A 16,687-nucleotide genomic window follows, 5' to 3' on the forward strand; every position below is an offset into this window, starting at 1 on the left:
CTCTCTACATCTGTTTTTGACACTTCTCATTCCATCTGTTTTCTGATGCCTGTCAGCATGCTGGAAAATCTGCTGCCAAAGTATATCAGAGGAACTTCCGGACCTAATTCTAAAGTGGCACATCGACTTAAAGTGGGTGAGTTATCAACTGTATTTTGAAATTTATTTAAAAGAGACTTAAATGCTTACAATTGCACTATTTCTGATTTCCTACCCTTTTTTTGCATGTACTTTTATAGACAATCTTTGAAACTGTGTATTTTTAGCACTTCTCATGTTTATTAAGAGGAATCTCTTCATAGTTCTTCTGTAAGTTGCTTTGCATAAACTACGAAATGTATAAATGTAAATGAATGGCATTAGAACATCAGATCTGCAGAGAAGGGTATTCCTGCACAACTGGAGGACAACCGGTCCAGGAACCTAGTTTTTATGACAGCGCCACCTACCGAACTGGATCATCAAAAACACTAATTTAACCCCTTTCACGGCAAAGATCACAGACGGCCTCAGATTATTGTTGTTCAATATTCATTACTCGTTAAAACATCACACTCTTACTTGTTCAGGACAAACATTCGAAATATTTAAGACTCCAGCTTCGATATTTGAGTGCAAAATTATTCATCTGTAACGTTTGTTATTTTGTCATTCACGTTGATTCACTTCTCCGGTTTATTTGTTCACATACATGCATTATACAGCATCCGCCAGAGCTCTTAGTCCAGTGGTGCGCATATTTGGAGAAATAATGATTTATCATCACATGTTTGTAAAATATTTCGTCATACAGAATACATGTATATTAATTTATTAATTAATTTATTAATTTATATTTATTATGCGATCTGAAGAGCTATCACAGCGAGATCTGTCTCTCATATTCCTGATTTGCGTCAGTTATGATCTTAGCGCTCTCTCATTCGCTGTACAGCTGTCAATCATCTCCTTGACCATACTCCTGCCCTTCTGCATGACGCGGCCCTGTGTACACTTCCTCATTCTGACCTCCGTGATAACAAAGCTAAAGACACATCTCTTCACCTGAAACAAGAAGATTAATAAATGCACGATTTCGAGTATATGTGGTTTGTGTGTGATTTTCATGCGATTTGGGGGTATTTTCATATGAATAAAGAATGTTTACAGTATACATGCTAAGCAAGGTGTAGCTGCATATAAAATGCTAAATATATCATATTTCAACATAATTTTTTTACTTAAAACTATTTGAATCCGAGACCGGCATTTGATACAAATACTCGATGGTGGTTTAGAGAAAGATGGCGCCGAGGCAGGGCGCCGTAGCAAGAGCTCTCTTGTGTGCTGTCTGTTTTATGTTTGTTTTAGTTTTTGATGCACTTGCCACTTTAAGCTATGGTCGTGAGACACTTCTGAAGATTCGTGAGGAAATTTGTGAACTGTCACTTGTCAATACTGGACTGAGGTGTGCTGATTTCGATGCATGCCCCACTCGAGGCGAACGAGGCCAGGAGTTAGGCCACAGAGGTCGGGAGCAGTGCGAGGAGACTGGGCGGAGGTATTGCCACACATGCCGTACACCTGAGCCCCTGAGTGGGGACGCTATAGGCTACCAGCGGCGGAAGCGCAGACACCGAGGGAAGCAAGGGGGGCTGCTTGTGAGGTTACACAGCCGCCAGTCGAGGATCCCGCTACATGTTAAACATCCAACTAGGGGAGCACACATCCTGGATCACTGCTACAGTAACGTAAAATCTGTGTCACGGGTGACAAAAACGCTCGGTGAGCGGAACCTTCTCACGAGTGCCGAGTTCCTGGAGGGAAGCATTTGTGTGCGACACCTCCCACTCCGGTTCCGGGTGTTACCGAAAAGACTGTCAGACCTGATTAGCGCTAATGCACTGCAGGTGCGGGAGAGCGAAAGGCAGCGTCCCCGCGGGCTTTCTGCTTGTTAAGCTGAGGATAAAAAGGACATTCAGAGAGAAGAGAGGGTGAAGGGTTGTTAATTAAAATGAACAAAATGGGAATAAGAGGTAGGTTTTATAACTGGGTGTTAGACTTTCTGTCAGAAAGAAGATTTAAAGTTAGAGTGGGATCAGACATATCTGAGGAATTTGGAATTGTTAATGGAATCCCACAAGGTAGGGTTATTAGTCCAGTTTTATTTAATGTTATGATTAATGATATTTTTGGGAATCTGGACAGAAGGATTGGATCAGCTCTGTATGCAGACGACGGGGCCATCTGGGCAAGAGGACGAGACCCTATAAGGGTGAGGAATAAAGTAAAAGAAGCAATAGGAAAGGTAGAACAATGGTCGTATAATTGGGGTTTTAAGCTTTCTCCAACTAAGTCTTGTCATATGATATTCACCAGGAAGAAAGGAATAGAAAATCAGAAACTGCAGCTATATGGCCATAATATAGAAACAGTAGATCATTTTAAATATCTCGGAATGTGGTTAGACCAAAAAGGAACATGGAAAATACATATTGAAAAAGTGGAATCAAAATGCAAGAAAGTTATTAATTTAATGAGAGCAGTAGTGGGGAAAGACTGGGGAGCAAATAAACAATCCTTAATGTACATTTATAGGGCGTTAATGAGGTCAACAATAGATTATGGATGTTATGTATATGGAGCAGCAGCTAAGACACATTTACAGAAGTTAGATCGAGCTAGTAATAAAGCATTGAGGGTCTGTGCGGGTGTAATAAGATCAACACCAATTAAAGCAATACAGGTAGAGTTAGAAGTACCATCAGATCTGAGAAGAGAGAAACTCATGCTTACATATTGGAGTCGCTTAAAGGGATGTGGGTATGGAAACCATGCAAAGAGTATTATTCAGGAATGTTGGGAGTATAGTTCCTTTAAAGGTAATGGATTTGGATGGGTAACCAAAGCAAAATCGGAGGAATATGGAATAAATAATATTTGGATTAATTCACCTACACCTATTAGTAATATCCCTATATGGTTGTTTCCAAAAACTGAGATAGATTTAAATATAATGGAACTTAAAAATGAATGGGAAGAGAGTTGGAAAGGATACCTGGCAAGTCAATATATTAGGAACAAATATTACAGTTACTTAGATGTGTATACAGACGGATCTAAAGATGGAGAGGATAAGGTAGGAATACGAGTGTATATACCAACAATGCACTTAAGTATTGGGAAAAGATTACCTGATCAGTCTTCAGTATATACGGCAGAGATGATGGCAGTTATTATAGGACTGCAGTGGGTTGAGGAAGTTAAACCAGATAGAGTGATATGTTGTGTAGATTCTATATCAGTGCTTTATAGTATTCAAAATATGAAATCTAATAGAGAAGATTTAATGCTAGAAATACAACAAAGTTTATTCAGATTACGGAGATTACAAATAGATGTGAGATTCTGCTGGGTACCTGCTCATATAGGTATAAAAGGGAATGAGGGAGCAGACAAAATTGCAAAAAGATCAACAAGGACAAACGATATCATAAGTATACCCTTTGGAAAAGGGGAGGTTAAGGCAATAATTAAAAAAGAAATGACGAAGAAATGGCAGGGTAGGTGGGATGTGGATAAAAGTGGAAGAAATTATTACAGATTGCAAAAATCTGTTAATGCACAGGGTGTAATTAGAAATAATAGAAGAGAAGAGTGCGTTTTAACCAGGCTGAGGTTTGATCACACAGGGTTAAATAAAACAATGTTTTTAATAGGCAAAAGTCAAACAGAGGACTGTTATGACTGTGGGTCCAAAGAAGATGTTGAACATGTACTACTACACTATAAGAAATATAGGGAGGAGAGAAGGAGTCTAAAATTAAAAATGAGACAGGCAGGAAGAGAATGGAATATTGAAGGTTTGATAGGAACAATAGGAGATGGGGTTAATGATACTCAGGAAGCAGTGGTACAATATCTTAAAAATATAGGGTTATATAGTAGGATTTAGTTTTTTTTGTTTGTTTTTTTGATATTGTCACAATATAGCTCATGTTACATACTCCTGTACAGTAGGTGGCGGTATGCACCTTATAGTCATGGTTGCAATCTGCCATTAATCGAAAAGAAGAAGAAGAAGAAGAAGAAGAAGAAGAGAGGGTGTTCAGTGTTTCTGGGGTCGGGGTTCGGTCAAAGAAGAAGAAAGAGTTTGAGCTTGTGTTGCAGTCAGGACCGGTACAGGACACAGTTATTGTTCTCAGGACCGCAGCGTGTGTGGAGAGAGTCGGACATTGGCTTGTCACGGGGAAACTAGTTGGGAGTGATCTATGGAGGCTTGCTGGAGTAAGCTATCGGCTGATTCGACGCTGTGAAAAGGACATGAGAAAGATAAGTGAATATTTCCTACCTGCAATTAATTGAAAAGCGTGAAGAAGAGAATGTAAATGTGAAATTGACCGTTGAAGAAGTCATATGTTTCAGAGTGTACTGAAGAGAGACAGAGGATTGAATATTCAGCCCTGGAGTGTGTTTAATGGAGTGAAGCCGCCGATCAGCCCTATTTGTGTGAGCGAATTGCAGTGCCTTTACACTAATTATATACATTGATTCATTGTGGTGGATTTGAAGTGGACATGAGTGTGGTGTGCGTTGCTGAGAAGAAGCTTCAGTCTTATTACACCTTTGGGTGAACAATGAAGATTACCTGTCTGATTGAATTCTCACTCAAAGTGCCTCTCTCCGTTTGCGAGTCCTGGGAGACTGTGGAAATAGTGATTGACGAATGTGTAACTACTGAGGACCGAAGTAAGCCACATCACTGGTAAAACAAGTTTTAATCCATAATTTTATCAAAGTACCTTGACGCAAGTGTTTCACTGAAGCGAAGAGTTTTATCTGTTTAATTGCCTCTGAACCTCGGAATGTGTAGCTATCGCTGGAAGAGGAGTTTTTCCGGTCACTGACCTTTCGAGTCTGGAAGTGTGCAGCTATCGCTGGAAGAAGAGTGTTTACCTGTCTACCTACCTTCTGAGTCTAGAAGTGTGCAGCTATCGCTGGAGGAAGAGTGCTTACCCGTCTACTGACCTTTCGAGTCTGGAAGTGTGCAGCTATCGCTGGAAGAAGAGTGTTTACCTGTCTACCTACCTTCTGAGTCTAGAAGTGTGCAGCTATCGCTGGAGGAAGAGTGCCCAGTGACCGATACCAGCCTTGCCCTTGCTCCCATAAATAAAGTGCTTAATAAAGATTGTTATTCCTTGATTCCTTGTCGGCTCCTTACGGTGGTGTCTGGAGTCAGGGGCGGCTGGTCATCCGAGCTCGCCCCGGCCTGCACCGGTGACATCTGCTTACCAATCTAGCCTCAGACCAGCTTTTGGAAAATCAGACCACTTCTCTGTGCTACTTCTTCCTACATATATTCAGAGGAGTAAACAATCTAAACCTTCATCATGTATTGTTCAGTGCTGGACGAAGGAAAGTGAAGTGAAACTACAAGGATGCTTTGATGCTACTGATTGGTCTGTGTTCCATTCAGAAAACTTGGATGAGTATTGTGATGCAGTGACTGGGTATATTGATTTTTGCATTGATTGCTGTGTTCCAAAAAAAGGTAATAAAACGGCACGCTAGTCAGAACCCGTGGTACAATGCGGATGTAAATAGGAAAATACAACAGTGGGCCGTGGCTTTTAAATCTGGTAACGCTGCTGCGTATAAGCTGTCCAGATATTTTCTTGAGCGGTCCATTAAAGCCGCTAAACGAGCCTGGAGCTAAGATAGAGGGACATTTCATGGAAGGGGATCCACGACGTATGTGGCAAGGGTTAAATTCTATCACCGCTTGGAAACCTAAAGGAGGATCTATTATTAACGTTGACCCATCTTTACTAACTAACTAAATGAGTTTTATTGTCGTTTTGAAATCGAAAATGTTGAATCTGTTGTTTTTACTGCTTGTAATGAGCAGAGCTTTACCATCATTCAGGAGGATGTCCAGAGGGTCTTGTCCACAGGGCCGGATTAAGAGTTCAGAGGCCCCTGGGCACAATGACTTGTAGGACCCCCAACAGACTTCTGTTGAAAATAAAAGTTATTTGGAGGAATGTGGGTAACCAAACAGTTGATGTACCCCAGTGACTTCCATAATAGTTTTTTTCCTACTATGGTCAATGGGGACCAGCAACCGCCCGGTTATCCACACTCCTCAAAATATCTTCTTTTGTGTTCAGCACAAGAAAGAAATTAATACAGGTTTGGAACAACATTAGAGTGAGTGAGTAAATAATGACATAATTTTTATTTTTGGGTAACTATCCCTTTAAGGACAAGCGGCAGCATGTTTACTATTAGGGCTACTGTCACTTTAAGATCTGCCCACGACGAGTCTAATATACACGCATTTGACAAGCAGATTTGTTTCTTGTTTTTTTTCTACTGTTCTTTCACTTTAGACATAACCAACTTTGTTTATGTAAACCTTGTGTGTATTTGACAGTATTAGAGCAATAAGACTCGAAAGATAACTTAGTCCAGTAACAGGCGCTGTTATACAGGCTTTTAGTGCATGCCCGCGTAACATTATTGCGCTCAGAAAAGCGCCTGTTAGAACAGCACATCAGCAGCAAATGACATGTTTAACCGGCAAGGCTTTAAAGCACATGCAAATAATTAATTTTTATAAACTACAGTGTCCCGTTCCTCTCTATTTCATGTGAATATACGTCGCGCTGTACAGTATGTTGAGACGGAGGCGCCAGAACTGCAAACTGATAGAATGCACGATCCTACGATATTTCTTCAAAAGCAGATCGTGGAGACATTTTAATCATAATATTTGACATAATATTTGACGGTGCCCAGGGCCCCTTAGATGTCCTGGGCCCCTGGGCAATTGCCCAGTTGCCCTAATGGTTAATCCGGCCCTGCTTGTCCAGGACGAAGGTTAGGAAGGCCCCTGGACCTGACTGTATTCCTCCCCGCGTCCTTTAACTGTGCTCCGAGCAACTTGCTCCCGTTCTGACAGATCTTTTCAACATGTCACTTGGGAGGTGCACTGTTCCAGTTAGCTTTAAAAGATCAATCATGACTACTGGCCAGTGGCCCTCACATTTGTCCTGATGAAAACCTTTGAGCGGTTGGTGCTAGACCATATTAGAGATCAAATCCCTGTGTCTGTGGACCCACTACAATTCGCATACAGGAAAAACAGAAGTGTTGAGGACGCCATTTCATTTGCTCTGAACTCTGTCTACAAGCATCTTGATGGACATAAATCATATGCTAGAATGCTATTCATAGACTACAGTTCAGCTTTTAATTCAATGGTCCCAACAAAGCTCATCCACAAACTGAAATGTCTTGGACTTGATGTCATTTGTAAATGGATTTTAAATTTTTTAACTTGTCGACCACAAAGGGTCAAAATGAATGGTTGCATTTCTGATGAGCTGAATGTTAGCATTGGTTCACCACAGGGGTGTATTTTGAGCCCCCTCCTATTCACATTGTATACTCATAAACTTGTAGCATCTCATGATAAAAATGTGATAATCAAATATGCCGATGATACAACTATCATTGGGCTGATTAGTTCAAATGATGAATCTCATTATCGCGAGGAGGTGGAGAATGTTGTTCAATGGAGTAAAGAAAATAACTTGCTTTTGAACACTTCAAAAACGTGTGAACTTGTTATTGATTTTTGTTACAATAGGAATCAGTTGCCTATTACTATCCATGATTTAGAGGTACAGATTGTTGAGAAATGCTAAGAAGGCGAGACAGCGCTTCTTCTTTTTACGTAGGCTTAGAGAGTTTACTCAAAATACTACGATTCTTTTTAACTTTTACTATTGTGTAATCGAGAGTGTCCTAACCAGTTGTATTACTGTGTGGTTTGGTAACCTCACTCTGAAAGAGAAGAAGGCTTTGAATAAAGTGGTTCGCTCAGCCAGCAGGACCATTGGCTGTACTTTGCCACTCCTGGAGGCCACATATAAAGCTAGACTCTTGAACCGAGCTTTACAATTTGCTAATGATGCCTCAGGCCATCCTGCAGGGGCCTTTTTTTAAATGCTTCCTTCAGGGAGAAGGTATCGCTCAATCAAATGTTCTACCGATCGCCATTTAAACAGTTTCTTTCTCCAAGCTGTGATCACTTTAAACAAAGCACTTTAAAACTAGGCATTTTGAATTTTTGTATAAACTTTTAGTGCATAGCTTTTTACTTCTAAGTTTTTATGTGGCATTTGCTTGTTTGTCAAGTCAAGAATATTTGTATAGCGCTTTTCACAATACAGATTGTATCAAAGCAGCTTCACAGTATTAAATTAAAATAATAATAAAACGTCCATGTTTGGTAATGCTAATCAATAGTAATATTGATTGATTGATTCATTAAATTGAATATCCCCAACTGAGCAAGCCAAAGGCAACAAAGGCAAACTGTTTGTTTATTATGTTGTTATTTTATGTGTTCAAATTGCATTTAAAGCTCTTTGCAAATTTTTTTCCTATGTGGTTTTATACTGCAAATGGCTAAAAAAATTACTTAAAGCTAAAAAGTGAGCTTTAAGTAAAAGTGTAATATTAATCTTTTAAATTGTGTCATGTAGCTTGATGCTACTTGATGCTCTAGTCCACCTGCTGCAGGAGCTTTTCTATTCCATAATCTTATTTGTTAAAAGAAATCACATAAGGTCCCAAGAATAGTTTTTTTTTTCTTTCTTTTTTTCTCTCTAACAAGACATAAGATAATAGGTGGATCTTGATACTATGTACAAACTAAACCACCTGTGTCCTGAAACTGCAGTCGCCGCTATATCACCCAGTTCGGAAGATGGCGCTGTCACAAAACACTAGGGTCCTGGAACTGCAGCCTCCGGTTGTGCAGGAACATACTACTGGATCTGCAGGATGTTTTCGTGACTTTAACGGAATCATTCACAGAGCGTTCCAGAGGCTCGGATGATGGTCATCTCCAGTTCTTCCGTCCTCTGTCCGTCAAACTGCAGCGGGGGAACGGGAGCTCCGCAGGCATGGGGCCGCAGTGGTGGGTGGTGGAAGAGTGTTTTCCTGAGCCTCCAGCCAGCACATGCCAGAGTATTGAGATGGTGGTGTTCAATGATAAAGTCAGCCCATCCAGTGTGGGCTTCCTAGCCGGACATGGGTGAGTTCAAGACAGTTTTACAATATCTGTATCATGTCTGGTAAGTAATGTAGTTACATGCAGCTTTAAAAGAAAGTAACTGATCAAAAGGATGGAAAATACCAAGAACATCTTCAGTATGCAATGAAATGAATGATTTACTAAATCTAAAAACATCTGCTTAATAAATGTATCATGTAACGCACATTTGAAGGTCATTTAATACTTGAATAAAATAAACAGTGTTTGTGACAAGATTAAAATTCACGTATATTTAACAGCAACAGTGTGCAGTACTTTTTGCAGTGGCATAAATTAATTTACACAGAAATTACAATTTCAGAAATAATGTAAAAAAATAAATAAACATAAAAATGAATATTTGAATGAACTGGTGATTTAAAATATGAAATCTATCCATCTTGTTGTGTTCTCTCCTCTCGCGCGGCAGCATTGTGGGTCTGTACATGTCGGTGGTGCTGGTCATTGGGAAGTTTGTGCGGGAGTTCTTCACAGGCATATCTCGGTCCATCATGTACGAGGAGCTGCCGTGTGTGGACCGCGTGCTCAAACTGTGCAATGACATCTTTGTTGTGCGAGAGGCTGGAGAGATGGAGATGGAAGAGCAACTGTTTGACAAGCTCATCTTCCTGTACCGCTCTCCTGAGACCATGATCAAAATGACCCACCAAAAGAATGAGTAGCTTTCATTTATGACTGTCAAATATCAACCTCTGAATCTCAGAAGGACAATATTGTATGAAAGTAGCGTCTGCTATAAGGCACCAAGCAGAAAGTATTTTATTCATTGCACTGCCGTACTGATGAAGATGATGTGCATTTACATCTATCCATGAGGGGTTTTGAAGCCATGTACTGCATAATCTGAAGAGAGCATCAATGTAAAATAAATCATATATACATGAATGATAGAGGTTGGATGAAATGTTGAAATGAAAATGTATGCTTAGTTGACTTCACTAGTGCTATATCAATATTCATACAATGCATGAGTATTTCATCTTTAATATTTCATTGAGATTGTTATTCAGTTAGACTGTTTCATATGTTGGAATATTATGCTGCATAGTGATTCACAGAATAAACCATGGCATGTGGAAAACTACTTGTATTACATTTGTATCGCATCTTGTTGCTTAGCTGGAAAGTTCTCATTGAACATTAAGACTATCTTAAAAAGCTTTGGTCTGGAGGAATAAATGAGTGGTGTAAAAACCTTGAATATAAGACAAACGGTATAGGAGTTATGAGCAATTTAGTACTTTTTGTTGCTGTACAACATGACAACATTATGTGCTTATTTTTTTTATTAAAGAAATGTCAATCTTCATCTTTATATCAGAAAATACAATACAATACAACAATCTTCAAGATACAGTAAATCTTCAAATGTGTAACGGATTGTCCCCTTAAAGGGATACTCCACTTTTTATGGAAATAGGCTCATTTTAAAACTCCCCCAGAGTTAAACAGTTGAGTTTTACCGTTTCCGAATCCATTCAGCCGAACTCCGGTTCTGACGGTACCACTTTTAGCATAGCTTAGCATTGATCATTGATTCTGATGAGTCCAGTAGCATTTCTTTCAAAATGACAAACGAGTTTCAATATTTTTCCTATTTAAAACTTGACTCTTAAATCGTGTACTAAGATCGACGGAAAATGAAAAGTTACGATTTTCTAAGCCTCTCTTAAGCCGGAATGAGAGTAGTTCCTAGCCATATAGGCTTGGAAAATCGCAACTTTTCATTTTTCGTCGATCTTAGTACATGGTTTAACGATCTTAGTTCGGCTGAATGGATTCGAAAACGGTAAAACTCAACTGTTTAACTCTGGGGGAGTTGTAAAATGAGAAAATTAGTCATTTGTGTGGTGGATCAAGCAATGCTATAGGCCTATAGAAATATATAGTTAGCACCTTAATTTAATCTTTTTCATTATTTTATTAGTTCGTTAACTAATTGTTAACTCAAATAATTTAATGTAAAGAGTTACTTATTACTATAATAATGTCAACTATAGACTAAAGATTTTTCTAGTAGTCATTCATTTAAAGGTCCCATGGCATGGATTATTTTATATTTTATAATGTTTCCTGGGGTTCCCTTATAATGTTAGTATGTTTTTTAGATAAAAAAATTGTCATAATTTAGAAATAAAAGGTATTTTTCATAGCCTGAGTTTAGCCTCTGTTTGAATGCTCTGTTATGACGACATACAGGGAAGATTCCAGATTCGCCCGTCTGAGCTTTCATTTTCTCAAAGGCGGAGCAGGATACCCAGGGCTTGGTTTACACCTATCACAATTTCTAGCCACTGGGGGACCATAGTCAGGCTAGGAGAACTCATATTGATGTTAAAAAACCTTAAAATCTTCATGCCATGGGACCTTTAAGCAATTAGTCGACTAATCGCACGTTTATATTAATTTCAGCTTAAATACTGAGTGCACGGAGGGAAATAGCCTATTCTGCGCTCAAGCGCATGCAAAACTCTTGCCGCAAAAGCAGGCTAATGATAATAAATATGTCTTAAAAACTAACGAGGCATTTTAATTGTTTATTAATAAACTAATGTTTTCTAAATCAGCATCGCTGCAAACATATCTCCATACATCTCCGCTGTAAAGTGGATGCGCCTTTAGAAAGAAATGCATCTTTCATACGGATTACATAATCATGATATTTGCTTTTAATTTAAATTTTTTTCATTTAAAAATGGAAATTTAAAGCTTTATATAGATATATTTCTCATGTAGGTGACGTGAGGCTATCCGCTGTGTTTCTGTTTATTTTTGAGACGCGCTCCAGGAGACCATAAAAGCGCGCCCTGATTGTTTTATTTATTTTACAGAAGCACAACATTTTCTTGTTATTGTGAGTTTACACAAATAAAAGTAGTTGCGACTGATGCATTATTTTCTGTATGTCTAAAAAGATTGAGTATTTTAAGTTGTTTCCACTGTTTATAGGAAAATGCAAGTAGCCTAATTGTGCCGGCGCCTCCGTGTCATGCAGTGCGCACTCCACACTCCACACAAACACTTGGATATGCGCCGAATAATAGCGAACATTTATCAAGGTTAACGTTAGAGCGAGCGGCCATGCCAGATGAGTAAGTTATTTTCCATTTTAACTAATCAAATCATACATTTTCTACCTACCGCGAGTAAGCGCTGCGCCGGTTTGAAAAAGTGGTCTGGAGCTCAATCTCTGAAAACTTTTTTTTAATCTTACCCCAGACTTTTGAATGATAGTGTATCACAGTTTCCACACAACTTATCAAAATCATCATATTAGAGTGATTTCTGAAGGATCATGTGACACTGCAGACTGGAGTAATGATGCTGAAAATTCAGCTTTGATCACAGGAATAAATGACACTTTACTATATAATCAAAAAGAGAAAAAAAATAATTTATAGTAATATTTAAAAAAAATACTGTTTCTCATCATCGTAAGCATATTTACACTCTTTTCCACAATTGAAGCTTTTCCTTGTTCCTTAAAATGACAGAAGATGTCAAGTTCCTGAAAGGTCAAATGCTAAAACCCCTAGGAAGGCTCCATAAAACCAGTCCACATTCTGCACTACATCTAGATCACACGAGCTCCTGTTATATGTAGAGATATGATGTATATATGGACTGACTTTATGGCTGGTATTGAACTGTCTCTCCGTGTAAAAGAGCTGTTCTGGATCGGTCTGGTATCCAGATAAAGAAGCTTTGGCATGTCAGACTTTTCTTACTCTTGGTTTACTAATAACCTGTTCTCAAATCTGCATCTTAATGTCAAAGTTATGTCACCTCGGTCTGGATTTTCCTATGGGTTTGTGACAGGGCTGTGACACGCCCGGTTTGTCATGTGTTTATGTTCAGTATGGTCCTGTGTGAGCACATGAGTGTCTTGTTGTTTCTTGTGCCATGTGCTCTCGTCTAATTGTCTACTTCACGTGACAGAACGAATCGGCCATCATGTGGATTCAGCGGAGCGAACTTTGTCCCGCACAGAGGGAGAATGGGATCTCCTTATTGAAGTATTTTTCCGCGTGTGCTCAGAGGAATGAGGAGATCAGGGCAGTCGGCCCTCGGTCGGGAGGCGGTGAGATCCGTACTGTGACTGTTAATAGTGTTAAGACCCCTGCTGATTTTCAGCGGTTTGAGGGAACCCGATTGGCCAGATTTTCTGGGACCCGAGGAGGCTGTAGGAGAGGAGGTGATAGAGGAGAGTTCCAGCATCACTCTTCACATCGGTCTCTCCTCGACCCAGAGGTTCATCTACCGTCGGGTTCGCCCAATAGAAGGACATCACCACGGGGACCATCCAGCACAAATCCCTCACCACTGATCTCGTCCAGTATAAAGTCTTCGCCACTGGTTCCGTTCAGCGTAGGGACTTCAATGGTTTCGGAGTCTGCATGCAACCGTCCGAAGGGAGAGACTGTTCACGTCACGTCTGCCCAGTCAGAGACGGTTCACGTCACGTCTGCCCAGACAGAGACGGTTCACGCCACGTCTGCCCAGTCAGAGACGGTTCACGCCACGTCTGCCCAGACAGAGACGGTTCACGTCACATCGGCCCAGCCAGAGACGGTTCACGTCACGTCTGCCCAGACAGAGATGATGCACGTCAGTCCCAACGAGTCGACTTTTCACGTCAGTCCACCTAAGCCTGAACTCCACGTCAGTCCTGCTGAGCATGAACTCCTGAGGCCCATTCTTGTGGCCTCTGGGACATTGTCAGATTACTTCGAGCGTCTGGCAGGAATCCTGGAGATGCCTTTCGGACCCACAGTGTCCGTTCCTGAGTCGGAGCCAGTGTCCGTTCCTGAGTCGGAGCCAGTGTCCGTTCCTGAGTCGGAGCCAGTGTCCATTCCTGAGTCGGAGCCAGTGTCCGTTCCTGAGCTGGCTTCCTGAGTCGGAACCAGTGTCCGTTCCGTTCCATGCCGCGTCGCCCAGGTGTCTTGCCCTGCCGGCCCCGCCCGAGCTGCTCGCCGAGCTGGCCCCGCCCGAGCTGCTCGCCCTGGTTCCTGAGCCAGTGTCTGTTGCTGTTCCTGAGCCGGTGTCTGTTGCTGTTCCTGAGCCGGTGTCTGTTGCTGTTCCTGAGCCGGTGTCTGTTGCTGTTCCTGAGGCGGTGTCTGTTGCTGTTCCTGAGCCGGTGTCTGTTGCTGTTCCTGAGGCGGTGTCTGTTGCTGTTCCTGATCCGGGTTCTGTTCCTGTGCCGTGGTCGCCCGAGTGGTCGTCTTCGCCCTGGTCGTCTCCGCCATGGCCGCCCGAAGGACCTGCCCCGTCCCGGCCGCCTGCACAGCCGGATCCGCCCTGGCCACCTGAGGGAAGATCTCCGCCGTGGCCACTTGAGTGGTCGTCTTCACCCTGGTCGTCTCCGCCGTGGCCGCCCGAAGGGTCTTCACCGCAGTGGCCGCCCGAGGGGTCTTCACCGCCATGGCCGTCCGAGGGCTCTGATCCGCTCTGGCCACCCGTGGAGTCTTCTCCGCCGTGGCCGCCTGAAGGGGTTCTTCTGCCGTGGCCGCCAGTTGGACTGACGTTTCTGCCCTGGTCGCCGATGAACTGTCTCTCTCACCCTGGTGCCCTGCAAGATCTGTGTTATCCTGGCCCGTAGTCTGGAATCTAGGCCCTCCCGTCCCTCCATGGTTCCTCTACCTCCATCCCCTTTGTGTATTGGTGTCCTGAATTGTTTGTTTTGTTTTTTTGTGGTCTTGCTCGTTGTGTGTTTTGTCTGGTTTTTGGTGTGCCTCCTTGGGAACGCCAGGTAGCGTCCCTTTGAGGGGGGGGTAGTGTCACAGTTCTGTCACCTCGGTCTGGATTTTCCTATGGGTTTGTGACAGGGCTGTGACAAGCCCGGTTTGTCATGTGTTTATGTTCAGTCTGGTCCTGTATGAGCACATGAGTGTCTTGTTGTTTCTTGTGCCATGTGCTCTCGTCTAATTGTCAACCCCGCCCATCTTGTTATCTCGTTATTGGTTTATTTCCCCCACCTGCCTGCCTTGTTACCTCTTTTGTTTGTTAGTCTATTCAATCTCCTTGTGTTTGCTGTCTGCTGCCGATTCGTTGTAATTGTTACGTGTTCCAGTTTGTGGCCTCTCGTTTGTACCTTTCCTGTTTGGCATCTGAATAAATCACTCTGCATTTGAATGTACGTCTCTTGTCTACTTCACGTGACACTAAATGATTCAAACCGACTGTAGAAGAGGAAAATATTTAACCATTATATACTTTTATTGGCTATAATGTCAGGACTGTCTGATGTTGAATTTCTAAACGAAAGCCTTATAAAATGTCATTTCAGATTGACTCCAGAAATATAGAGCAGTAGTTTATGGTTATTTAGACCAGATATTTGATATGTGAAACCATTTCATTTCATAGTTTAAACTAATATGATTATTAATTTGCAGAAATGTAGTTGAGGGCCATTTGTCCAACTGTGGCTACTTAGAATTTAAATCATAATCTGTCTTTTGTTCTCAGACACATTACATACAGTGTGTATTTAGAATTGGTACATATAGCAATGACATTTATATTTACACAACTAAGAATTGTGAGAAAACAGTTTCCTTTTTATATCAGAATCTATTGTCAAAACAGGTTATATATTACTTTTTTATATAGGGCTTTTATTTTGGAATTAAACACCAGACGGTCCTGACATTGTGTGAGTGATTTCTACTATCATTGTACTTTCATTCTGAAGTTAAATTGATGTGTGGAAACAGGGAGTTTCCTTTTATATAACTGTTTTGTTTTACTTTTCGTGAATGGACCAACGGAGAATGAATCATCATTCTGACTTGTTGTGTCTGTGTTTCTCAAGATAAGGCAGCACCACATTGCCAAACTCCCCTCTTTTGTGTGTGTGTGTGTGTGTGTGTGTGTGTGTGTGTGTGTGTGTGTGTGTGTGTGTGTGTGTGTGTGTGTGTGTGTGTGTGTGTGTGTGTGTGTGTGTGTGTGTGTGTGTGTGTGTGTGTGTGTGTGTGTGTGTGTTGGGCTTGGGCTGGAAAATGTCAAGGGCTGGGAGGACATGGATGCAGAAGAACGTAGTCACTGAGTCACATTCAAATGAACTGAACTGAGTCAATTACATTCACACAAACTGAACTGAGTCAATTACATTCACACAAACTGAACTGAGTCCATTACATTCACACAAACTGAACTGAGTCCATTACATTCACAAAAACTGAACTGAGTCCATTACATTCACACAAACTGAACTGAGTCAATTACATTCACACAAACTGAACTGAGTCAATTACATTCACACAAACTGAACTGAGTCCATTACATTCACACAAACTGAACTGAGTCCATTACATTCACAAAAACTGAACTGAGTCAATTACATTCACACAAACTGAACTGAGTCAATTACATTCGGTCAAACTGAACTGAGTCAATTACATTCGCACAAACTGAACTGAGTCAATTACATTCGCACAAACTGAACTGAGTCAATTACGTTCGCACAAACTGAACTGAGTCCATTACATTCACACAAACTGAACTGAGTCCATTACATTCGCACAAACTGAACTGAGTCAATTACATTCGCACAAACTGAACTGAGTCAATTACATT

At 41.2% G+C, this 16,687-nt stretch overlaps 1 protein-coding gene across 1 annotated transcript in view; it reads left to right on the forward strand.

Annotated features, from left to right (window-relative positions):
* The window catches only part of LOC307002128 (piezo-type mechanosensitive ion channel component 2), a 93,296-nt gene extending 83,021 nt beyond the window's left edge, over window positions 1-10,275 (forward strand). The window contains exons 49-51 of the mRNA XM_079619421.1: window positions 57-136; window positions 8,869-9,088; window positions 9,519-10,275. Of these exons, the coding sequence (XP_079475547.1) occupies window positions 57-136; window positions 8,869-9,088; window positions 9,519-9,771 (553 nt within the window). The 3' untranslated portion in view covers window positions 9,772-10,275. The remainder of the gene's footprint in view (window positions 1-56; window positions 137-8,868; window positions 9,089-9,518) is intronic.
* Window positions 10,276-16,687: the final 6,412 nt, after the last annotated feature.

Source organism: Phoxinus phoxinus (assembly GCF_949152265.1).
Source record: "Phoxinus phoxinus genome assembly, chromosome: 7".
NCBI lineage: Eukaryota > Metazoa > Chordata > Actinopteri > Cypriniformes > Leuciscidae > Phoxinus > Phoxinus phoxinus.